This window comes from Onychomys torridus, chromosome 8 (genome assembly GCF_903995425.1).
Source record: "Onychomys torridus chromosome 8, mOncTor1.1, whole genome shotgun sequence".
Classification (NCBI taxonomy): domain Eukaryota; kingdom Metazoa; phylum Chordata; class Mammalia; order Rodentia; family Cricetidae; genus Onychomys; species Onychomys torridus.
This window is the reverse complement of record NC_050450.1, coordinates 871098-895092: the sequence shown is the minus strand read 5'-3', so window position 1 is coordinate 895092 and position 23995 is coordinate 871098. Positions and strand designations below refer to the sequence as shown.

Genomic DNA, 23995 nt, shown 5'->3' with positions numbered 1-23995 from the left:
AAGCAAGTACCCAGGGAGGCTTCGTGTTTTGGTCCTGTCAAGAGAACAGCGATGTCATGCTAAGTTTGATCAGGGCTCTGGGACATGGCTGGGGTGGCACTCACTTGCAGGGCCCAGGAAGTAGCCCATATATCAGTGAGACTGTGGTCCTGAGGGCTTCAGTGCACACACTGTCTGCTACAAAGGAGCCCAGCCATGGCCTGCATAGGACCAAGTCTGAGCAAGTGGATCTGTGCCCTTCCCTTATGTGTGTGTGAGGGTAGGGTATCCTCTGTGGTGCTCTGGAAAGGGAAGCACCTGCCACCTACTGTGCCAGTATCCTGGCCTCATGTACCAGCCTCTGGGTACATCCCTGTGCCACCCATACCTAGAGTGAGCCACACCAACTCCAGAACCACCCTGTACTGCCTGGATAGGCCCACATTGATCCCACCCCTTCCTTGTCCACATCGAGCAGCCTAGCCTGCCCTTGGTTGCGGTTAACCTGCTTTTTTTTCTGCTTCTAACTCCTATCTGCCTACTCGCCATGCACTGCAGCCCGACCCTGGCAGGAAGGCCCCTCTGCCTGGGCCCAACAGGCCCTCAGTCAGGCTGGTGGACGCCGTGGGGGATGCTAAGCCTCAGCCTGTTGACTCCTGGGTTTAGCTTGCATGCCTGGTACGTTCCTTCATTTGGTTGGTGTTCCCCTTGTGGACTGGGGCTTCTTGTTTGTCCCTGCTTGCTGAATGACGAAGAGCTCCCTGTGTGACCCCTGTTAGGACCCAGGAAGACCCATGCTGATCTGGAGGGTCCTCCCAGAGCTCACAGCCCTGTTCCAGCCCCCCCCCCCCGCACCCCCACATCAGGTTCCTGAGGAGACAAGCCCTCTATTTCCTCAAATACCCCCATCATGGGCCCTGTGAGGACCAGCAAGACAGGGCTGGCCCTGTTGTCAAGGCTCTGGCATGGCCCACCCTTCCATACACAGCCACTGCTTCTGTGTGGCCTCTGCAGTCAGCTGCCCTGTGTGCAGGCTCCCAGGTCACCCTGCTCCATTTTGCTGGCTCTGTTGCCTGCCGGTTCCTGGCTAAAGCATCTGTCTTTGTCTTATTTGCAGGGCCCTGGCCCAGCTGTTGGTTCTTAGGAATCACATCGCCATAGCTAGAAGGCCATCCTGAGCAGACCCAGTCCTGGAGCCGGGAGCCCCACCCTTATGTGGCAGGTTGGCCAAGCCTCTTGTTCCAAGCCAGGGCCTGACTTTATGGCTCTCCCTCTGTCTTACCCTCCCTCTCCTCCACTCTCCTGGTCTAACTCTCCAGGCCTGAGTTAGCTGTTTACTGACAAGGTGCTGTGTAGTGGGAGAGAAGGGGTGGGGTGTCCCCATGCAGTGCCACAGAGGAGCAAGTATGAGCTGGACAGGTGGGGGCCTGGAAAAGAACCTGGGCTCCCAAGGGTGGCTGGAATACTACCCCGCATGCAGGCTCACCACAGTGAGGGCTGCTCCAAGAGAGTCCAGGCAGGGAAGTCTAGGAGGCAGATGGCTTGGGGGACAAGCTGTGCTTCCCCCAGCCCCCGTCATGGGATTCCTGGGACACCCTCCCTCTGCAGTGTACCCTTCCTGAGCTGCCTGTGCTGGGGCCACCCCGGCCCCTGCATCTGCCTAGAACCTCAAGTAACCTCGGGCCTGACTGCCAGCAGCAGGGGGAACTGCTCTTCAGTGCCTGCTGTTTGTGACTTAAGATGAAACCAAACTAAGACTGTATCAGCAAACACTGACATTTTTGTAAGGAAATTTCAAGATTAAAGGAGCAGCAAAGGAACTTCCTGCCTGTCTTGTGAGTCAGCTCACCAGAGCAGCTCCAGCCCGCCCGCCTGGCTACAGAGGCAGAGGGTTAAAGCTACTGCTGCCACCTGGTGGACAGTTTCCTCAAGTCCCCTGGCGCAGGGTGGGGTGGGGGGGCGGGAATTGGGAGGCTCTGCCCCTGGCCTGGAGGTCCTGCCCTCTCCTGTCCTCCTTGGCTCCTGTTGGCACCTTCAGCCCAGGAAGGGTGCACTGGCTGATTGATGTAGGTGCAGGCGGGATCAGCTGAGGAGGCGCTGATCTTTTCTATTCTGGAAACAGGCCCCTTCTGAGGCGTGGAGGACAAAGTGGATGGGTGCTTCCTCAGCAGCTGGGGGCCTGGGCAGACATGCCCTGTGGGCTGAGCCCACTTCCTCTTCTGTAAGTCAGGAAGTAGGGCTGCAGAGATTGTCTCCTGAGTGCCACACAGGGTGGAGAGCAGCAGGGGACAGCATGGCCCCACAGCCCCGGCCTACCCAGTCAAAGATGCCGCAAAGGCTGTCTGTCATGTTGTTCAGCAGGTAAGAGAGCAGTAAGGTAGTGGAGAAGAATAATTGAGTGGATCTCTTATATCCATATATTTAGATCTTTAATTTCTTTTATGATAAAAGATCACATATTAGGGGTTGGGGATTTAGCTCAGTGGTAGAGTGCTTGCCTAGCAAGTTCAAGGCCCTGGGTTCAGTCCTCAGCTCTGGCCAAAAAAAAAAAAAAAAATCACATATTAACTAGAAAACAGGTTGTAACTCGGGAAGACAAGAGTCTGTAGCCCTGGCTGTCCCGGAACTCACTGTGTAGAACAGGCTGGCCTTGAACTCGGAGATCTGCCTGCCTTAAGTCCTGGGTGCTGGCATTAAAGATGTGCGCCACCACACCTGGAAAGCTGATGATTCACTCTTAAGATGAAGTGTGAGTTGCTGGTGACAGAATTGTCACACGCACTGTTGCCATTTGGTAGCAGCCAAACGGCATCTGGATATTTCCAGTTTCCTGACTTCTTGCTGGGCCTAATTGGTGATGGCAGTGCCCAGGGATCTGCCACTGACCCTGTGAGAATCTCTTAGGTGACACCGTTGGTGACACCAGCAGGATGACACCTGCTTTGACTTTTATTTATTTTTTAATCCCTTTTGTTTTCTGGCGTTTAGGATTAAACTCAAGGCCTCTTGCATGAGGGGCAGGCACTGGGACCATTGCACCTCCAGCTCAATGCAGCCTTTTATCACAGGTGCTTTCCAGGTCTATTGCAGTGGTTATGGATGGTGAGCTCACTACCTTCAGTGTGCCAGTGCTGACAATATGGAGCCATAGCCCTTGAGGACAGGCTCCAGAAGCATAGCGGGGTCAGTGTGAGTGTGTGTCATCTTGCAGAAGGAAGCGGGAAGGGCATCTCAGGGTAGGCTGATGGTCCAGACGTCATGGGCTGCTTGGACCCTTGTAGAGTGCCTTCTCCAGGCCGTCTACCGTTTCCCTGTACTCCAGGTATGAGCTGTAGTGTGTGCACTCGAACTTGTTGCTCCCCCGCACATATTCCAGGAAGTCAGGGGCTCCCGGGACGATGACATTGTCAGCTAGAAGAACTGTCCCCTTGCGCAACAGGCCATATTCCTGCAGGGGACAGACAGGGAGGGTCATGAATGCTTGGCAAACCCACTGCAATCTAGGGGCAGCTGTTCCCCCAAGGAGTCACTTCTCCGCAGTATCCGTACCCAGACCTAGAGGGGCATGTGGGCAACACAGGTTTGTAGGTTGACTGAGAAGAGAGATGGAGGGACCAGAAGGCCAGTTTTTCTCAAACACTCTGTGCCAAAAATATGGGTTTGGGCTCAGTGGTTAAAAGCACTGGCTGCTCTTCCAGAGGTCCTGAGTTCAATTCCCAGCAACCACATGGTGGCTCGCAACCACCTGTAATGAGATCTGGTGCCCTCTTCTGGCGTGCAGGGGGGACACATGCAGGCAGAACACTATATACATAATAAATAATTAAATCTAAAAAAAAAAGAAAAAAGAAAAAAATGGGGTCTTCACCAACAACCCTAACCTTAAAGATCTGTTCTAGACTTTCTACCTGGGCCAGGGAAGACACTAGGTGCCTGGGCTCTGAGTAGGAGGAAGGAGCAGTTTCTGGGCTCCCAAAGCAATGGCTCTAGAACCTGTGGTTTTGAGAAACCTCCCCTGTAGGGTACTTGTCTATCCACTCCAGCAAGTATGTCTGCTGACAGTATGAGAGCATATAAATAACAAAGTACCTGACAAGGAAGTGGACTGTGTGTGTGTGTGTGTGTGTGTGTGTGTGTGTGTGTGTGTGTTTGTGTAGGGGAGTGCAAGGAGCGGGGAGCAGGAAACAGGACACCTGGATGTCTTATTTGAAGGTTGCTCAGGAAGCCTAGGCGTTTGTTTTTAACATAATCATGAAACAAAAGTTAAAGCAATCTTGTCTGATGTGGCCCACATCTGTAATCTCAGCATTCAGGAGGCTGAGGCAAGAGGACTGGAAGTTCCAGGCTAGCCTGGGCTACATAAGACATTTGTCTTCAAACACATTACACACAAAGCAACCCAAAAATGGAAAGTAAATCCAGTAAATAGCAAGGCCTAAAGTGTAGCTCAGTTGGAACTGCAGCCTAAGGTAGTGTTCCCAGCACCACACACACAAAATAAAAATACCCCCCAAAAAAAAAAAAAAAAAAAAAAAGCCGGGCGTTGGTGGTGCACACCTTATATCCCAGCACTCAGGAGGCAGAGGCAGGCGGATCTTTGTGAGTTCGAGGCCAGCCTGGTCTCCAAAGCAAGTTCCAGGAAAGGCACAAAGCTACACAGAGAAACCCTGTCTCCAAAAACAAACAAACAAACAAACAAACAAACAAAAAATCCCCACCATCCTATTGCAGTGGAATCTATGCCCTTGCAGAACAGAGCTGCACTCCTAACCATTGTCCAGGGCCCCTGCGATTGTCACACACACAAAGCTGCAGAGACCCACTCCCTGCACTGTGGCCTGGCTCTCCTGTCAAGTGGAGCCTGACCACTCTGCTGTCTGTACTCATGTTCAGTGTCTGCCAGGGATGGGCCTGTCCAAGCCAACGTCCCAGGGTAGGCCTACCCTGCTAGTCTCCTTTCCATCCCCTGACTGCCTGCCCTCTTGCTAGAAACATTCTCTGATACAACTTCCTGGCCCTGCTCTATGCCTGTCTCCCACCATAGTGCTCAGCACCTCTACAACAGTTTGAAGGAGCTCTGAGTACCCCCCGCCGTGCACCATCCATGCCTCCACAAGGTCAGCAAAAATCCTTCTAGATGCCAGGACTCACCCTCCCCCATCACTTGCCCAAAGCTCATTCATGCCTGACTTTTCCTCTGTGCCCTTACATTCCCCAGAACTATCTGAACCACGCCCAAGCCACAATGGCCTGTCCTGCCCATGGGCTCCTTGGCTGACCCCTCACATTCTAGACATGGCAGGGTGTACAACTCTTGAGACAACTGTGGCTGGGCCACACCAAGGCACAGCACCATGCTGGCTATGGAAGACTGTGAGGAAGCCCAGTGAAGGCCAACGAGCCCCCCTGTCCCTTTTCTGGTAGCAGAACGAAGTAATGTCCCCTCAAGCTCGTCACTTGGGAGTGGGGTGGCTCCCCAACCTTCACTGGGGGTCTCTGCTAGGTGAAGCTGGCTGAGCAGCAGTGCTGAGGGCCGGAAGGGACTAGGGAGACTGCACTTGGATAGCCAAAGCTTCAGGAAGATCCAGGACATGCTTGCCATTCCTGTGGCTAGCCCCAGCGGACCCCCAGTCAGACCCATGCTGTGGCCAGTTCAGACCCCTGCTTGTAGGGCAGGGGATCCCTGGCCTGGCACTCCTACCCAGAACCCCCTCCCATTTCCACCTGCCACAGGGCTTCTGCAGTCCACCAGATTCCCAGCCTGTCTCTGGGCTCTCTGTGCCCTTGGGCCACCCTCAGTAGGGATCTTCAGAGAGGTCGAGGCCCAGTTACCCCAGCAGTGACAGCACAGAAGCCATCCTGCCAGCAGGGGCAGCTCAGCTCACCTCCAGGAGATGTGTGTCTGGCAGGTAGCGGTCTTTCCAGTGGTCAAGAAAGACCATGTCTAAGGTGTCCACATCACACTTGGTCTTCAGCTGCGGGATGAGGTCTTGGGATGCCCCAATGAGGATGGTGACCTGCAACAGTATTCTGTCAGCGCTGGGCCCGCAGGGATATGCAGGAGCCTGCCTGGAGCCCACATGTATATACATCAATCTCCTTGGGGCTCTGGAGGAGTCTGTGCTGTGTAGGACAGGTCAGCAAGACTGTGTCCCAACCTGCTGGGGTTTCTTTCTTTGACATGGCAGGTGCCTAGTGATTGAACCATGCACCTCACCCTCCCCTCTGCCTGCTCAGCCCTCCCAGCCACACTGGTTACAGGGTCCTACTTTGTCCTGCAGGCCTGCCAAGTTCAGCATTTGCCGGGTGATGGCAGCATAGTCAGGGTTCATCTCCATGGTGAGAAGCCTGGCTCCAGGCGGCAGCAGGCGGGCTATCCGCGTGGCTGAGTAGCCACAGTAAGCTCCTAGCTCCAGCACCAGCAGGGGGTTGTACTCCTGAATCACTGCATCCAATATCTGGCCTAGAGGGTGGTGAGGAAGACGTGAACACAAGCAGGAGGGGAACCCCACCCCCAGGTCTGGGTCTCGCCCCTCTCTAGACCAGTGACATTCCCACTTGTCTCATGTTCCTGACTGCCGTGGAGAAAGGTCCTTGGCTCCTGATAGCCCAGAGGACCTCACTGTACATACCCTTGGAGAGTACTCTGGCTTTTGGACACACACACACCCCCATCGCACTCCCCAACCAGTACCTTGTTCCTTCATGTGTAAATGTTATGGTCTATAAGGGGGGGGGGTCAGCCAGGAGCATGACCCGTATTCCCTATCCCTTTAACAGGCTCCCATGCAGGCTCAACCACCACGCCCAGTTCTGGGTTCCCATTTCTAGGCCACCGCCTAGAGGCCAGGGCAAGTACCTTTCATGGCGCCAACATGCATGGCCCGCTCCTTCTCTGAGTAGTAGGTGTCAAAGGCATCCAGGACACTCTGGGGGTCTCCAGGCTTGGCATGCTGCTGCACATGGCGAAGGATGCGCTCGCTGCTCCTTTGTGTTACTCATGAGCAGGTTCCGGACTGGTTGCTGCCCAAACACAAAATAGCTACCAAGCCAATTTCCATGCGAGGGCCAACAACAGGACACCCAATGAGATCACAGCGAGTAGCATCTGTGGGACCAGAGCAAGGCAGACAGGTTTATGTGCTGTGTGCCCTTCCTGCCTCACCCACCACGTGCTCAGCTTAGTGCACCCATTGGTCCCTTTTGCTAAAGGAGGGGCTGAAGTCCAGAGCATATGCCCACATGACTCACTGGGTCAGAGCCAGGGGAGACTGGCACCCTGCTCACCACAGCCAGCTGCTGGCCAGAGCCGACAAATGAGGCTTCCTGGAGCCACGTGTGGAGGCCAGTGAGGCATGGACCCCAACCCTGGTGCTTTCTCAGTGAAGGAGGTTTCATCTCACACTGAACTGGCATTCTGACTGCTTCAAGCTGAGAGAGGAACTGTGGGTATATGATGGGCCACATTACCTGTGTTCCTACATGCAGCAGAATGTGAAGATTTCTTGGAAGAGGGTCCTCGGTTACCAAGACAGAACGATAGCCTTCATCAGCAGAAACTGTTCATGGAGCTGGGGACCCAAGTAAATGACCTCACTGGAGTATGGAGATGCTCATTTTCCAGCTGGATTCACAGCCCCTTAGATTACCAAGTGACATCCCTAGAATTCACAGCCTACTCCAGACATGTGTGCCCTCTTTCTCACTACAGATTATCACTTTGCCTCAGAAAGCAGGTAAGCTGTGGCCCTTGTTCTTTATTTCCTTTGGGTTGTGGATGGAACCTTGTGTGCTCGAGGCAGGCACTCAACTACTAAACTGCATTATCAGCCTGATTTCTTGAGCCAGGATATATAGCCCAGGCTGGTCTTGAACTCATAATCCTCTCGAGGGCTGGGATTACAAGTGTGTGGCACCATGTCCAATGTTTTGGTCATTTCTCTGGTCCACATCTTCTTGTGGAAATCTCCAGGGCTGTGCAACATTAATACAATACATGTGTTTGCAGGGCGGTGGTGGCGCAAGCTTGTAATCCCAGCACTCGGGAGGCAGAGGCAAGTGGATCTCTGTGAGTTTGAGACCAACCTGGTCTAAAAAGCGAGTTCTAGGAGAGACTCCAAAGCTACAGAGAAACCCTGTCTTAGAAAACAAACACACACACACACACACACACACACACACACACACACACACAAAACAAAACAAAACCAAAAACAAAAACAAAAACAAAACGTGTTCTCCTCCTGCTGTTCAACCTTGTATTGACTGATTCACTTGACTAGGATCTTGCACAAGGCTTTACTGGGCTACACTGACAGCCACTTACCTTGAGACAAGTTGTCATTAAATTGCCCGGGCTGACCTTGAAATTACTTTGTAGCCCAGGCAAGCCTTGAATTTATAATCTTCCTGCCTCAAACTCCCAAGTAGCAGGAGCCTGCACCACCAGGCCTGATTTTTTTTTCTTTCTATTTTAAAGTAAGATAATAAAGTTGGTTAAAATATGAAAAAACTGGAACCCTTGCACACTGCTGAGATGAAAACTGGTGGAAACAGTTTGACAATTCCTCCAGAGGCCATCCCAGAATCACCACGTGAATTGCTGTGTAGCCCGAGCGGAGAGCAGGGCCCCAGGGTTGTGTCTGCAAGCCCAAGCTTCTCCAAGCTGAAGAACTTCACAGTCGTCCAGACACAGAACAGCAAATACCACAGGAGTCCACTCCCAGGCTGGAAGCAGATCAGCCACTGAAGCTGAGGAGGGGGAGGGAGTTGTTCAATGGATTGAGAGCTACAGTGCAGAAAGATGAGAAAGTTCTGGTGAAGGTTACGCAATATTGTGAATGCCCTTCGTGCCAGACAAATGGCCAAGTCTGATGTTTTTATCCCACACTTATTTACAAAATCGCCAGGTGGGACTGGAAAGGGATGTTAATCATCTGCTTAAAGGCTGTTTCTGCTGAACCCTGAGCTGGGTACAGCTCATTCACACTGTGTGATTAGCATGCTTCTCCATCTTGTCTGATACACTCAAGTTCCCGGATGTGAGAAGATTGAGCTGGATGCTTGCTAAAACCCGGGGTACACATGCACACATTAGGGTCTGGGTTCGATTCTTCACTGTTATCAACTATTGACTTTGTGTTAGTACAAGGAGAAGGAAGCTGAGCCAGTTACTCTTCAGAATGAGCTTTATTAAGACAGTGCCTCAAGCAGGGCGGTTGTGGTGCAAGCCTTTAATCCCAGCACTCAGGAGGCAGAGGCAGAGGTGGATCTCTGTGAGTGTGAGGCCAGCCTGGGCTACAGAGTGAGTTCCAGGACAGCCAGGGCTACACAGAGGGAGCCTGGAGATGGGGCCGGGGGTAAATCGGGAGCATTATGACAACATTGGGAGCGACAGCATTAAGTGGAAGAGAGGAAGGCATGATGTACAGCCTGGGATGTGAACCAGGTACTGAACTGAATCATAAACTTCCCTTATACCTGTGAGGGGAAGTCCTGCAAGGCCCCAGCAGGGCTTCTGAACTACTCTGGCTGAGAGGGAGAAGGTCTGGAGGGAGAGAAAAGAAGAGGAAAGGAAGAGGGGGAGTCGGGGAAGACTGAGCTTGGTGGTGCGCATCTGTACTTCCAACACACAGGAGGTTGAGAGGAGGGTCAGGACTGAGTTCCAGGCCTGGTCTACATCATGCATTCCAGGCCATCCAGTGCTGCACAGTGACACCTGTCTCAAAAGCCCCAGGGCCACATGAGATTCTGTGGAGGCCACTTAAGTCCATGACAGCCTCCAGGCACCAGTGCCATCCCTACTGCATCTGGGTGCCTCCAGCTGTCATCTTAAAAAAGAGCACTGGCTGTTCTTCCAGAGGACCCGAATTCAATTTCCAGAACTCACATGGCAGCTCACAGCTGTCTATAACTCCAGTTCTAGGATATCTGACACCCTCACACCAATGCACATAAAAAAATTAAATAACTTAAACAAAGCAAAAGCAACAAAATTAAAAAAAAAAGAGAGAGAGAGAGAGAAGTAACAGCAGTAATGGAGCTGGGACACTTAAGTCTGCAAATACCACCTGAGCCTTCTCTGAGTAGAAGCCTCTAGCCAGACTGCTGCTGCATCCCTCTGCATCCGGACACAGGCTTTCTGAAGGGTCCCCTGCATTCCACAGGCTGCACTCTGGTCTCAGATCAGATCTGTGTCCTCCAAGATCAAGATGTTCTTGTGACTGAGCAGCAGGGGGGCCAGGAGGGATCTTGTACCCGTAATCATGGAGGCAGGAACCCCAAGCCCAGTCTCAGGACAGGTCCTTGGGGCCTGGCCATTCTCACTGCTGAGCAGTTCTCTGCTCTGTAAACTGGGGTGTGAGTTCCCCAGATCCTGCAGGACTGAAGTCATTGCAGGACAGGTTACATAACGCCTGGTGCCTGTAGGCATAGACATGCCCAGGAAGCACAGAGCACCCATCCAAGACGAGGGTAGTCTGGTCTAATGAGCCAGCCCCTGGGACAGTAATAAGCCCAGCTTAGATGCCTCCAGAACTGAACAGACAAGGGCCTTGCATACCTCAGATGGCAACTCCTCCCTTCCAGCGCTGCAGATGGACCCTCAAGAGCATGCACACAGGCATCCTACCAGTCAGGCCCCGCATCCCCATCATTTAAAGAGAAAGCCAGTCATGTGTCTCATGTCAGCAACCCAACAGTTAGGAGACCAAGGCAGGAAGTTTCCCAGTTTAAAGCTAATGAGCTTATACAGTGAGCCCCAAGCCAGCTGTGGCTATGGAGTGAGCTCCTATAGGTGCATCCCAGGAGTTATACCAGCCTACTGAATCAATGAGCCCCAGATAAGTAAGAGAACCTGTCTCAAAAAATAAAGTGGGGTCTGGAGGGATGACTCGGCACTTAAGAGCACTGGCTGCTCTTCTAGAGGACCAGGGTTCTCAGCACCCAACCCACATGGTGGCTGACAACTATAATTAGAAATCCAGGGGACCCAATGTCTTCTTCAAGCCTCTGAATACTATACCTACCTACAAACATGGTACATGGACATGCAGGCGTGCAAACACACTCATACACATTAAATAATAAAAAATAGGGTGGAGAGTGAGGAAGACCCGTGATGTTGACCTCTGACCCTGACATGCATGTGCATATATACCCACACCCACAGCAACGCATGCATATACCATACACACACACACAAACAACCTTCAAGTGAATAAGGCTGAGATGTAGCTCATGTCTAACATGTTTAAAGCTCTGGATTGGATCTTTAGTGTGCCATCAAACTGGGTACAAGGGCACATATACCCAGTTCCAGCACTCGAGGGTAAAGGCAAGAGAAGCCAAAGGTCATCCTCAGCAATGTAGCACATTCCAGTTCTGCTGGGCTCCATGAGAACCTGTCTCAAAGCCTCCTCTGCTTTCTTCTCAAAGGCACCGCTCATGTGACCTAAGGCCTCTGCTCTGCACAGGCATTTTCATAGTGCAGCTAATCCTGCCAACCACAGGATTCTGGAGACCCAGTGTAGGGCAGGCCTGCTTTTCTCTCAGCAGGAAGCAGGCCTCCAGTGAGCATGGTAAGGGCAGAGAGGGCTTGACAGGCCTGCCGAGGACAGACTTTTTCCTCTCCCACTCACTGGAAGCCAGGTGGCTCCTGGCCTGCCTTCCTCTCAGGCTGAAGGCTTCTGGCTCATGGTTCCAAGTGACTACTTAAGCTTTGGTTTTGAGGTTGGAAGCTTGTCTTCCTGCCTCCTTGTAAGTCCTTTCTGCTGTCACTCTTTGCTCCTAAGTTCCCCATGGGTGCTTCTCAGAGGCTAGGACATCACCACTGTGTCAACGCACAAAAACACCACTATGCAACCAACACCCAGCACCCCTTTTTCCGTCGTTGTGGCTGTCAAGGATCACCTGAAGCACCAGTGGTCTGGGGAAAGTTAAGACCTCATGCTTTTCCCACAGCTGTCTTCTCTAGGACGCCTCCCCTGCCATTACCCCCACTCCAAGTTCCTTCGTTTGTGGGGAGGAGACTAGGATGGAGCCTGGAGGCTTCCACACACTTACAGGCACAGACACTGGACACTGAGCCATGTCCCACAGCTTCCGTCCTTCCCCACCAGACAGGGCCCCACTACTCAGCTGCTCAGCTCTGGGTGGTCTCTAAAATTTGACCCCTTACCCTAGCAGGAGTTCTAAGGATTCCGGGTTCCACCAAAGCAACCTCCTGAAGTTGAATAAGAAGAAAAAACAAATTTGAGGGCTGAGATGCAGCTCACAAGTAACATAGCCTATTTGAGACCCCTAGACTCTGCCCCAGCACCAAAACAAACAAGTATACCATGTTCCATGTATACCTGTATACCTGGGGTGTGTACTCTGTGCAAGCCAGACATTGACATTGGGTTTCCTATATTGCTCTCTCTACCTTTTTTTTTTTTTTTTTTTTTTTTTTTTTTTTTTTGTAAGCAGAGTCTCTTGCTGAATGTGGAGCTTGCAGGTAGCTGGACCAGCTGGCCAGTGAGCTCTGGACATCAGCCTATCCTCAGTCCTATCCCTGGAGACGCAGGTGACCATCTTGCCCATTTTTGTTGTGATTTTTTTGTTTTGTTTTTTATTTAAGACAGGCTCTCTTTATATAGTCCTGGTTGTTCTGGATTTCTCTATGTAGACCAGGCTGGCCTCAAACTCACAGAGATCCACCTGCCCCTGCATCCTGAGTGCTGTGATTAATGGTGTGTGCCACCATGTCCTGTCATTTTGGCCATGTTTACAGGGTCGGGTTCTGCACTCAGGCCCTCACATTGTGTGACAAGCACAATACCCACCAGGCCATCCTCCTCAGCTTTCTTCCCTTTTTGAGACAGGGTCTCCTGCACCCTAGGCTGTTCTTGAACTTCTAGTGGCTGATGATGACTTTATGTCTTCCTGTCTCTACTTCCTGTGTGCTGGAGTTACAGATGTGGGACACATCCCCTCCCCTTTCTCTCTCCATGCTGGGTTCAAATCCGCAGCTCTGTCTGCCAGGCACAGCAAACGCTCTACCTTTGAACTAGACATTTTTAGATGTACAGAACGATTTAAAAAAGTTTGTGTCTGACTGGGTATATGCCTCTCTTTTTTAAATGTGTGTGTATGGCTCATGTCCTCTGAGGATGACTTTTGGTAGTTGGTTCAAATCCAAGTCATCAGCTTGGAAGAAAGTAAGCATTGTAATCAGAGCCACCTCACCAGCCCAACACTGGTTTTATATGTTTTTGTTTTTTTTGTTTTTTCTTCTGAGACAAGGATTCTCTGTAGCTTTGGAGGCTGTCTTGGAACTCGCTTTGTAGACCTGGCTGGACTTGAACTTCCAGAGATCCACCTGCCTCTGCCTCACAAAGATTTGATGGCCTCTGCTTCCTTAGTGCTGGAATTAAAAGTATGCTCAGCTACAAGTCTTTTTTATTTTTATTTATGTGTCTGTATGTGTGCCCACAGAGAATAGGGCTTGGATCTCCTGGAGCTGGAGTTACAGGTAGTCATGAGTCACCTGATGTGGGTGTTGGAAAACAAACTCAGGTCCTCTAGAAGAGAAGCATTTGGTCTTAAACCCGATCCATCCCTCAGAACCCAGAGTTTTTGTTTTGGTTCTTGAGACAGTTTCTCTGTGTAACCCTGACTGTCCTAGAACTTGCTCTGTGGATCAGGCTGACCTCAAACTCAGAGCTCTGCCAGTCTCTGCCTCCTGAGTGCTGAGATTAAACGTGTGCACCACCAGCACAGGCTTAGAATTCTTTTTTAAACAATAATCTTGGGCTGTGGTATAGCTCAGTGGTACAGAGAGTTAGCATACACCAAAGCCCTGGGTGCAATCCCAGTACTGTGAAAAAGTCAAAATGTTGTTTTGCCTTTGATCAAAAGGGAGGTGATTTGTGCAGCTTCTCAGTCTTAGTTCCCTTTCTTCTTCTATCTTCTCCTGTGGCTTGAACTTGCTCCATAGCCAGGACTGGCCTTGAGTTCCTGAGCCTCCTGCCTCTACCTCCCAAATGCTGTAACTGAAACATGACTGCTCTACACCCTCATGCCGGGATTCAGATTCTGAGGATTTAGGACGTACCTATGCATCGGGATTCATCTTGTTTTCTTACATGCTGGTTGATTAATTTTTTTGGTCCGAGGAGTGTTGGGTGGTTCATGTAGCCCAGAGTAGCCTCAAACTTGCTATGCAGATGAGGATGACATCAAATTTCTGATCCTCCTGCTTTACTCTTTGGGTGCTGGAAATAGAAACATATCCCATCATACCTAGTTATATTAAGTGTTAGAGAGAACCCAGAGTCTCATATGCATGTCAGGGAAGCACTCAACTGTCTGAACTACATTCTTCACCCTTCTCAAGTCAGGGAAACTTGGGGGAAAAGGAAAAGAAGCCCCTTATCCCAGGATCTAGTTTATGTTTTCCTGCTGTCTCAGGCTCAAGAATCTTCAATACAACTGATAAGCCGGGCCGTGGTGGCGAACACCTTTAATCCCAGCACTCGGGAGCCAGGCGGGTCTCTGTGAGTTCCAGGCCAGCATGGTATACAAAGCGAGTTCCAGGACAGGCACCAAAACTACACAGAGAAACCCTGTCTCAAAAACAAACAAACAAACAAAAATGATACCAAGACAAAACTTCCTACAGAAATAATAATGTTTCCCTAAAGGCATTGCAAATGATGTTAAAACAACCGGGACAGGAAGACCAATCAGTTCCGATCCCCAAAACCACTTCAAGTCAATACATGCCTATAACCCCAGTGCTGTGAGATGAGAGAGAGAGGGAAATGGCACCTCAGCTTTGGGCCAGCTAATATAGCATAGGTAATGGTACACAAGAGAAAAGACACCGCCTCGACCAAAGAGGAAGTCGGGAAAAGAGCCACGGTTGTCCTGACTTCCACATGTTCATCATGGCATGTACTTGCCCATTCTCCCCAACACAAACACACATACACACACAGAGCCAGGCATGGTGGCTCCCAAATGTTGTCCAACACAGGAGCCGCCGATGCAGGAGTCCTGGTGCAAGTTTTAGGCCAGCTTAGAAAACAGGAACCAGCAACAGGAGCAAACTGTGCTTTCTTAGAGCCAGAGTGTTTGCCCCTTGGAGCTTCACTGGGTCAGTACCCTGTCATCCCCAATTAAAACGTCCCTCACAAGACCATCTCGCAGCTTCATCTGCGAAAAGGAAACTGTGCCCTCTTGTTTCAAAGACAGGGTCCCATTCTGTAACCCAAGCTGGCCTAGAAATCACTGTGCAGCACAGTCAGGCATCAAATTCATGATGGCCCTCCTGAGTGCTGGGATCCCAGGTGTGTGCCACCACACTCTCTTACTCTTTCTGGCTGGGAGCAAATACATCCACATGTGACATCTGGCTTCAATGTCTGCCTACAACTCTGTTCTCAGCTTTTCTCCTTCCTAATTTCTCATCACTTGGAACAAAAGCCCAACAGTGTGGGTTCTTGTTGGGACACAAGCTTGATGCAGCTACCCTGATGGAAACTTTAGACACTTTAAAACACCAAATACTCTGTGAACAAACTTCTGCCTGGAGCCACAGTTCCATGGGCCATGTGGGAAGAAGTCCTCTACTGTGTCCATACACTGTCCTGGGAAATGATCATGCCTGAAACCTTGTGGTCAATACACTTCATACACTCACAGGATATCTGGAATCCCTTCAACACCCTCCCACCCCAACCACCCCCGGTCAGAGACACCTGGCCACTGGCATCTAGAATCATGTTCAACACATGTCCACTGGACTCAAAAGGCAATTTGAAGCAAACATTAACCTTTATTGGTTTTCTGAAGAACCGCCCTCATGAAACGTCTGCTCCTTCCAGCTAGGGAGTATCTTTGTCCTAGTACACTTAGTTCTTGTGAGAGGAAAGGTCATGGAACCGAAAATGGACTTCTGTTTAGTAGGATTTCTCTCCTCCTGGAAAAGTGTCCTCTCCTTGATCAAGAAGTCTGAGGCACGTTTGGCTAAACTCCTTTTAAAGACTTAAACGTGAACCATCTGAGAGCCCAAGGCTGCATCCCTAGAGGACTTTAGACCCCAAAGTGTCTGCTTGAGAAAATTCAAGATGGTTGACCTAAGTCCCCCTAGCCTCAGTGTCTGTGGGAGAATGGGAATTAACTCCATAGGCCCCAGCCAGCAGCAAAACCATGAGGCTTTGCATCCACAGCCCTTCCCTCCTCTTCCCTAATTCGTGTAATTGCTCCTCACTGACTTCTGCACTCTCTGTTCCCCTTCGGAACCACATCCACTTGGTGCCACCTCTGCCCCAATGGGGGATCCGCCCCTCCATTAATTAGAGTAGTGCTGTGTCTCTATGACAAGCTGTCCTTTGGGGCCCTACCCCACCACAAGCTCCTAAAAGAGGCGACAATTACCCGTGACAGCTCCCTCTGTACTCCTAAGGCTTGGAGGGCCAACAAGGTCACCAAAGTGCCAGGCTGGAAGACTTCCTCTTTCTCTCACATTGTTCCAAAGCCTGCCCCAGTGCTCCTCAGCTTCAATGGGCTGCCCATTCTCTTGCAAAGAGAGATCCTCTTGGAGAATACCTGTTGAGATTGCTTAACAGCTTCCAACTCCACTGACCACCCATGGGCCTGGTACCTCTGACCCTCTGATCTGCATCCCAGAGCTAAGTGAGACCCTCTCATGATGGGCCAGGGCCTGGATGTGCCACATCCTGTCCAGGTTGAGCCCTACTCCAGGGACAGTCCCACCGGGCTTACCTCCCACCCCAGCACCGACAAGAGACCTGCCTCACTTCAGCGCCCCCCAGCCGGGATCAGACCCCTTCCCAGTGTCCACGTTCCCCGGCCCCGGCCCACGTCCCCCTAGGTGAGACCCAGTACCCAGGCCTGGAGAACCCGCGCCTGAGATCAGCGCCCTTCAGCCCAGTCCGGTCCCCGGGTGCAGAACGCGATCCCCGGGTCTGAGCTGAGCGCGGGGCAGGCGCTCTGGCCGCAGCACTCACCTCGCCCAGGCCGCGCACAGGTCTGCCCGGGAGGCGCGAAGGGCTCAGGCAGCGCGAAGGGCAGCCCCGGCCGCCTGAGGTCCCCGGACCATGGCGGCGATGGTGGCGGCGCTGCGCCGGCCGGTCGCCCACTTCCGGTCGCGGACACGGGCCTGGACACGCGGGACCCGGTGCGCGGCGGACGCAGCGGGAGGTAGGGTGGGGTCGTGGGCGGTGCACGGGAAGAGGAAGAGGGTGCCTGTGCGTGTGTCCACGTGGGGTCGCGGTGGCGGGGCTGTGCTGGGGTGTGTCCGCGTGGGCACGCCACGCAGGACCGGGTATCCGAGGACCGCTGTCCTGGGCAGGAGGGGACCTGCTTTTAGCCCGTCGCTCCCTTCTCAGATGACTCCAATGCTGAGCTGCCTGGCCTGAGGTCCTGTCCCCAGGATTAGTTGTGGCCCTGTGGGGATGTCAAGGGCTCTGGGGTCACGTGGCACCCCACTGGCCCGCCACTCCCTAGTTGCTGGTCCTGTTTGTTGTTGTTGTTGTTGTTGTTGTTGTTGTGATATTTTAGTTTTGCCCCTACACCCACCCGCATGAAGCCCAAGCTGGCCTCAGACCGCCTAGTTAGTTGCCACTGACTCTTTGGCCTTCTGGTTTCCTCCCAAGTTTCAGCCATTGATTTGTTGTTTTTCTGTTTTGTTGGTTTTGGGGTTTCGAGTCATGGTCATGCAGCCCACGCTGGCCTTGAACTGCTCTTCACGCCTCAGCTTCCAAATGTCGGGATCACAAGTCCACACCCTCATGTCCCACCTAGCAAGGACGTTTTACGTGTACATACAGGGAATACATGAGAAGATGCTAGAGAGCCATGGGACCAAGCCCTAGTGATTGTCAGGGTCTGTGAATATCCTTGGAGAGGAGAAGACACAACTTGTTTGCTTTGCACCAGGGAGAGTTATTGCTGAAATCAGGATAGTAATCAACTTCAAACGGCCCCGGTGGGAGCTGGGAACCCCTCAACATTGTTCCCGCTGTCCTGGACAGGCCGAGTTCCTCCAGAGTTTCCCATCGGTCCTGGTATGGCTGTTCCTGGAATGGTCTTCTCCAAGCAGTCACATGGTGACTATCCTTAGAACTGCCCCCAGGATTGGAATGACAGAACTCAGTTCTGACCACAGTGGGCGAGTGTAGAGGGAGGTGAGCAAAGACAGGCCAGGGATCTTCACAGCACAGAGGTAGTGGCATGAAAGGGACAGTGGCTGGCCCTTGGCCTGCAGGGGGAGGGCAGGCCGGCCAACTGCAGGATTGGAAGAGGTCTTTTAGCTCCCTGATGAAAGCTAGCTAGCCTGGGAGAGTCTTGGAAGCCGGCCCTACCATGTGAGGTGGGGACCTAGGGGACAGACCTTAGGGACCTAGGGTTGATCTAACTCTCAGAGCTCTGGTTCTTTCAGCCTCGTTGCTGCCTATATTAGGTGGGAATATTTACAATGGTTTTGTAGGGGTAAAAAAAGAAATCAATGTACCTGTGCCATTGGTACCATCACCCAGTGACAGTAAAAGATATGACTCAGCAATGACTGCTCTTCCACAGGACCCAAGTTCAATTCCCAGCACCCAGATGGTGCCCAGTCCCAGAGGATCCAAGGCCCACATCTGACCTCTGGCACTGCATGCCCATGGAGAGTGCACGTGTATACACAGACACACACACACAGACACACACACACACACACACACACACACACATACACACACATACACAAACACACACACACACACACACACACACACACACACACACACAAACACTCATACATATGAAAATAGGTAAAATCACTAAAGGAAAAATCCTCTTTAAATCTGTAGACGAGCTTCGGGAGTCCCAGGCCTGGAACCCCCAGTGGTTTGGGATTTGTTTTCAGGGGAGCAGGAGGCACCACTGTCTGGAGGATTCTGGACACAGAGCTTTGCTGAGGTGTGAATCCTATAGGGTCCAGGGAAGATGCCATTCACCATATGATTCCAGAGTCCACTTGTTTTTGAGTCCCCTGCAGCCTTGCAGTCTGTCCTTCTAGAGCAGGAACACGCCATGTTTTCCAGCTAGTGGTTGGGGTGTGGTGCATCTCCCAAACAAGACTGTTGGTATCCTCTGAAGAGCTGTACAGAACCCCTCACCACACAGGTGACTCCTCTGGGTGGCCAGCCAGTCTAAGGAACCCTCTTGCTTTATCAGAGCTGTGTTCCCTTTATTTGGATCCTGTCATTCCATCAGAGCTATGCTCTCTGCTCACCTGTCCAGAACACTGTGGGTCAGGAGGCAGAGATGAAGCAGAGGGGTGTTCTAGAGATGCCACTGGGCAGGAGGAGTGGCCTATCCATAGTGAGTGAAGGCCAGCATGTCAGGGTTCCAACCAGGAAGCCATCACCCAGGTGAGGTGTCTGCTGACATCTGCTCTCCAGGTTTGCTCCGTAGAATGGCATTTGCTACCCCCAGCAGGTTGCATCCCCTAACCCCAGCAGGCTGCATCTCCTACCCCCAGCAGGCTGCATCCCTCATGCCCTGCATGCTGCATCCCCCACCCCTGCATTTTGCATCCCCCACCCCCACACAGCAGGCTGCTGTATCCTTCCCCTGACCCTTGTTAACTTTTCCTGTGTGACTCTTCCAGTGTTTATCAGAGGGGAGGCTCCTGGGTGTGCACAGTGGGAAAGCAGGTGGCCCATGATAAGCCAGCCCTACTACTAGCTTGATAGCAAACGGGAGAGGGCACAGTGTAGGGCTTCAGGGAAGAGAGACCCAGTAGGAGCCCCACTCTGGCAAGGTGTTGGCAATGGAAGGTAGGAGCCTTTTCCAGGGATCTAGGGTCCCCAATCTGTCCCCCAAATGCAAGAGACAGGCTCTAGCTGTCAGGCTGGTCCTCTCTGGAGCTGAGGGGCTGCTTGCCTCCTAGCACTTAATTTCTTTTCTTCTCTAGGATCACATCAAAGCCATCCAATAATTGGTAACTGTTCAGGCCTTTTCAGAACTTGAGCCTGGGATAGATTCAGTTGTGGGTCTGCAAACGCGGGGCCACCTCTCACCATCAGCTGTGTGCTCCTGTAGAGGGGTGTAGGCCAGTGACTCTGAGGGGTATCTGAACCCCAGGGTTTTCTCTGCAGCCTTGTCTACTTAGGGTGGGTACAAAGACAGGTGTGACCATTAAAAACTATTCTTTTTACATTTGATTTTGTATTTATTTAGTGTGTGCATGGGTGTGGGTGCACACATTCTCCTGGCACACAAATGGAGATCAGAGGATGACTCTGAGACTCTTGGCTGTATGAGCCCTTGGCTTCTTGCCGAAGGGGCTACAGAGATAGTCATGGTTGCTATAATGAAGAACTGCCTTCACCACTGAAAAGCTTGTAGACCGAATGACAATGTTTTTGTTCTGTCTGGCTCAGGACTCTGGGTGTAGTCTTAGGTTCTGAGACTCCTTTGGGGAGTTAGGGAGATTCTCTACAAAGAGGGTCACATACCCTGACAGCCAACCTCTCCACATGCTGCTTTCTGATTTGTGTAGACAGTGTGGTCACCCTGACTGCCCCAGGTAGGGTTCCCCATCCTGATAAGCTTTGTACCACCTAGAACTGTATGGAGCCGCTGGCCCTTCAGAGAGCAAGGTCAGGGCTGGCTCGGGCACCTCTTACCTTCTGTTCTTCCTCAGCAGGGCAGCAGAGCTTCGATCTCTTGGTGATTGGTGGGGGATCTGGTGGCCTAGCTTGTGCCAAGGAAGGTATGTATTTTGTATTTTGTGTCTCCTCTGCTGTGTTGGGCCTTTGAAGCTATTGGGTCTCCTAGGAGAAGCTGGCCATATGTCCAGAAGCAGATGCTATGGAACAGATGTCTCCTCTAATCCTGAGTCTGGCCTCTCCTGAGAATGGCATAGTTCCATCCCCATTTGTTTTGTCTTAAATGTATTTTTATTATTTTTAAATTACATGTATATGCCTCTACATAGGGGTATGTGATTGTGAGTGCAGGTTCTCACAGAGTCCAGAAGAGGGCACCAGATTCCCTGGAGCTGGAGTTACAGGTAGTTGAGAGCCATCATCTAACAGGAGTGCCAGGAACTGAATTCAGATCCTCTGCAGGAGCAGTCTGCTCTCTTAACCCCTGAGCCATCTCTGCAGCTCCACATTTCTGTTGTTGTTTTTGAGGTGGAGTACCATTTTAAAGAGAATTGATAGACAGTATACCAGTACATATTTAAAGTGGATAACTTGAGGCTGGGCCTGGTCATGAACATCTGTGATTCTAGCTATTCAGGAGGCTGAGGCAGGAGGATCACTTGAGTCTCAGAGTTTGAGGTCTGCCTGGGTAACATGAGATCCTGTTTCTTTTTGTTTGTTTCTTTGTTTGTTTGTTTTGTTTTGTTTTGTTTTTTGAGACAGGGTTTTTCTGTGTAGCTTTGGAGCCTGTCCTGGAACTTACTCTGTAGCCCAGGCTGGCCTCGAACTCACAGAGGTCCGCCTGCCTCTGCCTCCCAAGCGCTAGGATGAAAGGCGTGGGCCACCACCCCACCCCCACACCCCCTCTCCTGGCGTGACCTTGTTTCAAAGTAAGTAAATCAATCAAAATCAAGTGAGCAGTCTGACAGGTGGGTGTGTCTCTGAAACCTGAACTGTGGTGAGGATGGTGACTGTCCCTGACACCCCTCACCAACTCTGAGTGGGCTGCATAACTACAGCCCTGGACTGACTGACCTGGATGCTAGCAGTCGAAGACCAAAGTGTCAGCAGGACTGGCTGCTTGTGGCTTCTCTGCTTCTCATGTCTTCATGTAAACTCCCGTTTCTGTACCCTAATCTCTCTTTACCGTTGGACAAGGGACCAGCCACCCTGAGACCTGTTTAACTTTATCTCCAATTACAGTCATAGTCCTTGGTACTGAAGGTTAAGTCTCGGACACGGATTTGAGTGTCCCAGAGAGCGTGGTAATTCCTGCCTTCCCTCTCCTGTCCCACAGGCAACCACTGGCCCGTTTTTCCCACTGTGGGTGCTTGCCATTGGTAAAGTGAGCAGCAGTGGAAGTCACTCTGTACTTACTACTCTGGCTCCTTTCGCTCAGCATCACCATTTTTAAATATTTATTTTTACTATTTTTCATTGTGAGTGTTTGTGTGTGGGTCTGTATACACATTATGTGGAGCCTTCAGTGTCCAGAGATGTCCGATTTCTCTGACTGGAGTTGAAAGCTTGTGAACTACCCAACATGAGTGCTGGGAATTGAACTGGAGTCCTTTGGAGGCACAATATGTGCTTCTAACCACTGAGCCATCTCTCCAGCCCCCGGCATCATTAGTTTGAGTCTTGACCATTCAGCGAGTGTATGTAGTTTGTTCTTCCTGCATTGGGACAGCACATGATAGACCGACCATATCTCGTCTGTTCACCTGCATGTGGACATGTATTCTTTTTTCAATGTGCATGACTGCTTTGTCTGTGCATAGACATGTGCATTGTGTGCCTGGTGTCTGTGTCCAGAGAGGCCAGAAGAAGGTGTTAGATCCCCTGGAACTGGAGTTACAGATGTTTGTGAGCTGCCATGGGGTGCTGGAACCAAACCCTGGTCCTCTGTAAGAGCAACAAGTGCTCTCAGCTGCTGAGTCATCTCTCGGATCCTGGTGTGTGTGTGTGTGTGTGTGTGTGTGTGTGCACGCGCACGCGCGCGCGTGTGTGCGTGTCTGTCTGTCTTTATCTCCAGATATATTCCCTGGTACTGAGGGCTGACTGAGGTATGAATTTTAACAGGGAGGATACAGTTCAGCCCATTACTATTGCCAGCTTCCCTTCCCCTTGTTTTGTTTTGTGTGAGACAGGTTCCAGTGTGTCCCTGGATGGTCTGGAACTTGCTATATAGCTGAGTCTGGCCTTTAACTGCTGATCCTTTGCCTCAACTTCTAAAGTGCACTTGCTGGTATTGCAGAGGCCCTGGGTTTGGTTTCCAGCACCTGAGTTAGGCTCCATAACTCCAATTCCAAAGGACCTAACTCTTGTCTACACGGGCACCTGCATGCATGTAGTGTACATGCATATGCACACATACATACACACAAAATAAGTCAATTTAAAATATTAGGGGTGGAGTGGGAGGAGGGATGATAGGGGGATCTGTGATTAGTATGCAAAATGAATAAAATCATTTTTAAATAAAAAAATGTTTTTTGCCAGGTGTAGTGGTGTATTCCTTTAATCCCAGCACTCAGAAAACAGAGGCGTTTGGATCTCTGTGTATTAGGGACCAGGCTATTCTACACAGCAAGTTTCAGGATAACCAGAGCTGCATATAGAGAGACCTTGTCTCAGAAAACCAAATAAATAAGTAAAAATAAAAATCTTCCAGCCAGGCCATGAGGATGCTAGATTGGAGAGTCGAAGAGTGGCAGGGGTGGGCCTGGACACGTGCTCTGGAAGTCAGCCTCTACGCCTCTGTACCGCTGCAAGGAAGCCCAGGCCCGAGGAGCATGGGCCTGAGCAGAAAGGCACCGAGGCACCCAGACAAAAGAATTCTACAAGGAACCACCAGGAGGATTTGGCTCATACATGTACAGGCCATATAACAGACTGTGCACTAAGGAGAATCGAAAGCGCATCCTTAAGAGTACCTGTATTTTCCACACTAATACAGAGCATGATTTATGTATACTAAAAAATAAATCCAAACAGAAAAAAACCAAAGTGAGCTTGCAGAGGGAAGGGCACTTCTTCAGCCTCCACTGCGTTGGATGTAGTAGACGGAGTCCCTGCCTAGGCTTGTATTGCTTTTGGATGTCAGAATTAAACCTTGCTTTTGCATTCCGGCACCAAAAAAAAAAAAAAAAAAAAGAATTTCCCATTGTGTAGCCCAGGCTGGCCTGAGATTCTGAATCCTGCCTATGCCTCTGAAGTGTTCGGGTCACAGGTGAGCACCTTCTTGTTCAGTTACAGTTTTTAGTGTGTGAGTTTTAGTTAGTTTCCTATTGCCATATTAGAACATT

General features: G+C 51.1%; 2 protein-coding genes and 1 pseudogene across 12 annotated transcripts in view; 2 read left to right on the top strand and 1 right to left on the bottom strand.

The window, feature by feature from the left end:
- Arvcf (ARVCF delta catenin family member) overlaps positions 1-1799 on the top strand; it is a 59592-nt gene extending 57793 nt beyond the window's left edge. For all 8 annotated transcript variants that reach the window (XM_036196302.1, XM_036196297.1, XM_036196299.1 and 5 more), the window contains 2 exons: positions 538-657; positions 1097-1799. In XM_036196302.1, the coding sequence (XP_036052195.1) occupies positions 538-645 (108 nt within the window). In that variant the 3' untranslated portion in view covers positions 646-657; positions 1097-1799. The remainder of the gene's footprint in view (positions 1-537; positions 658-1096) is intronic.
- Positions 1800-2649: 850 nt separating this feature from the next.
- Positions 2650-14216, bottom strand: LOC118588842 (annotated as a pseudogene).
- A 2754-nt stretch (positions 14217-16970) lies between these two features.
- Txnrd2 (thioredoxin reductase 2) overlaps positions 16971-23995 on the top strand; it is an 89591-nt gene continuing 82566 nt past the window's right edge. For 2 of the 4 annotated variants that reach the window (XM_036195425.1, XM_036195424.1), the window contains exons 1-2: positions 16973-17187; positions 20684-20752. In XM_036195425.1, the coding sequence (XP_036051318.1) occupies positions 17085-17187; positions 20684-20752 (172 nt within the window). In that variant the 5' untranslated portion in view covers positions 16973-17084. Of the gene's footprint in view, positions 17188-20683; positions 20753-23995 lie in introns of all 4 variants that reach the window. The other 2 variants (XM_036195427.1, XM_036195426.1) reach the window with 2 other exon arrangements.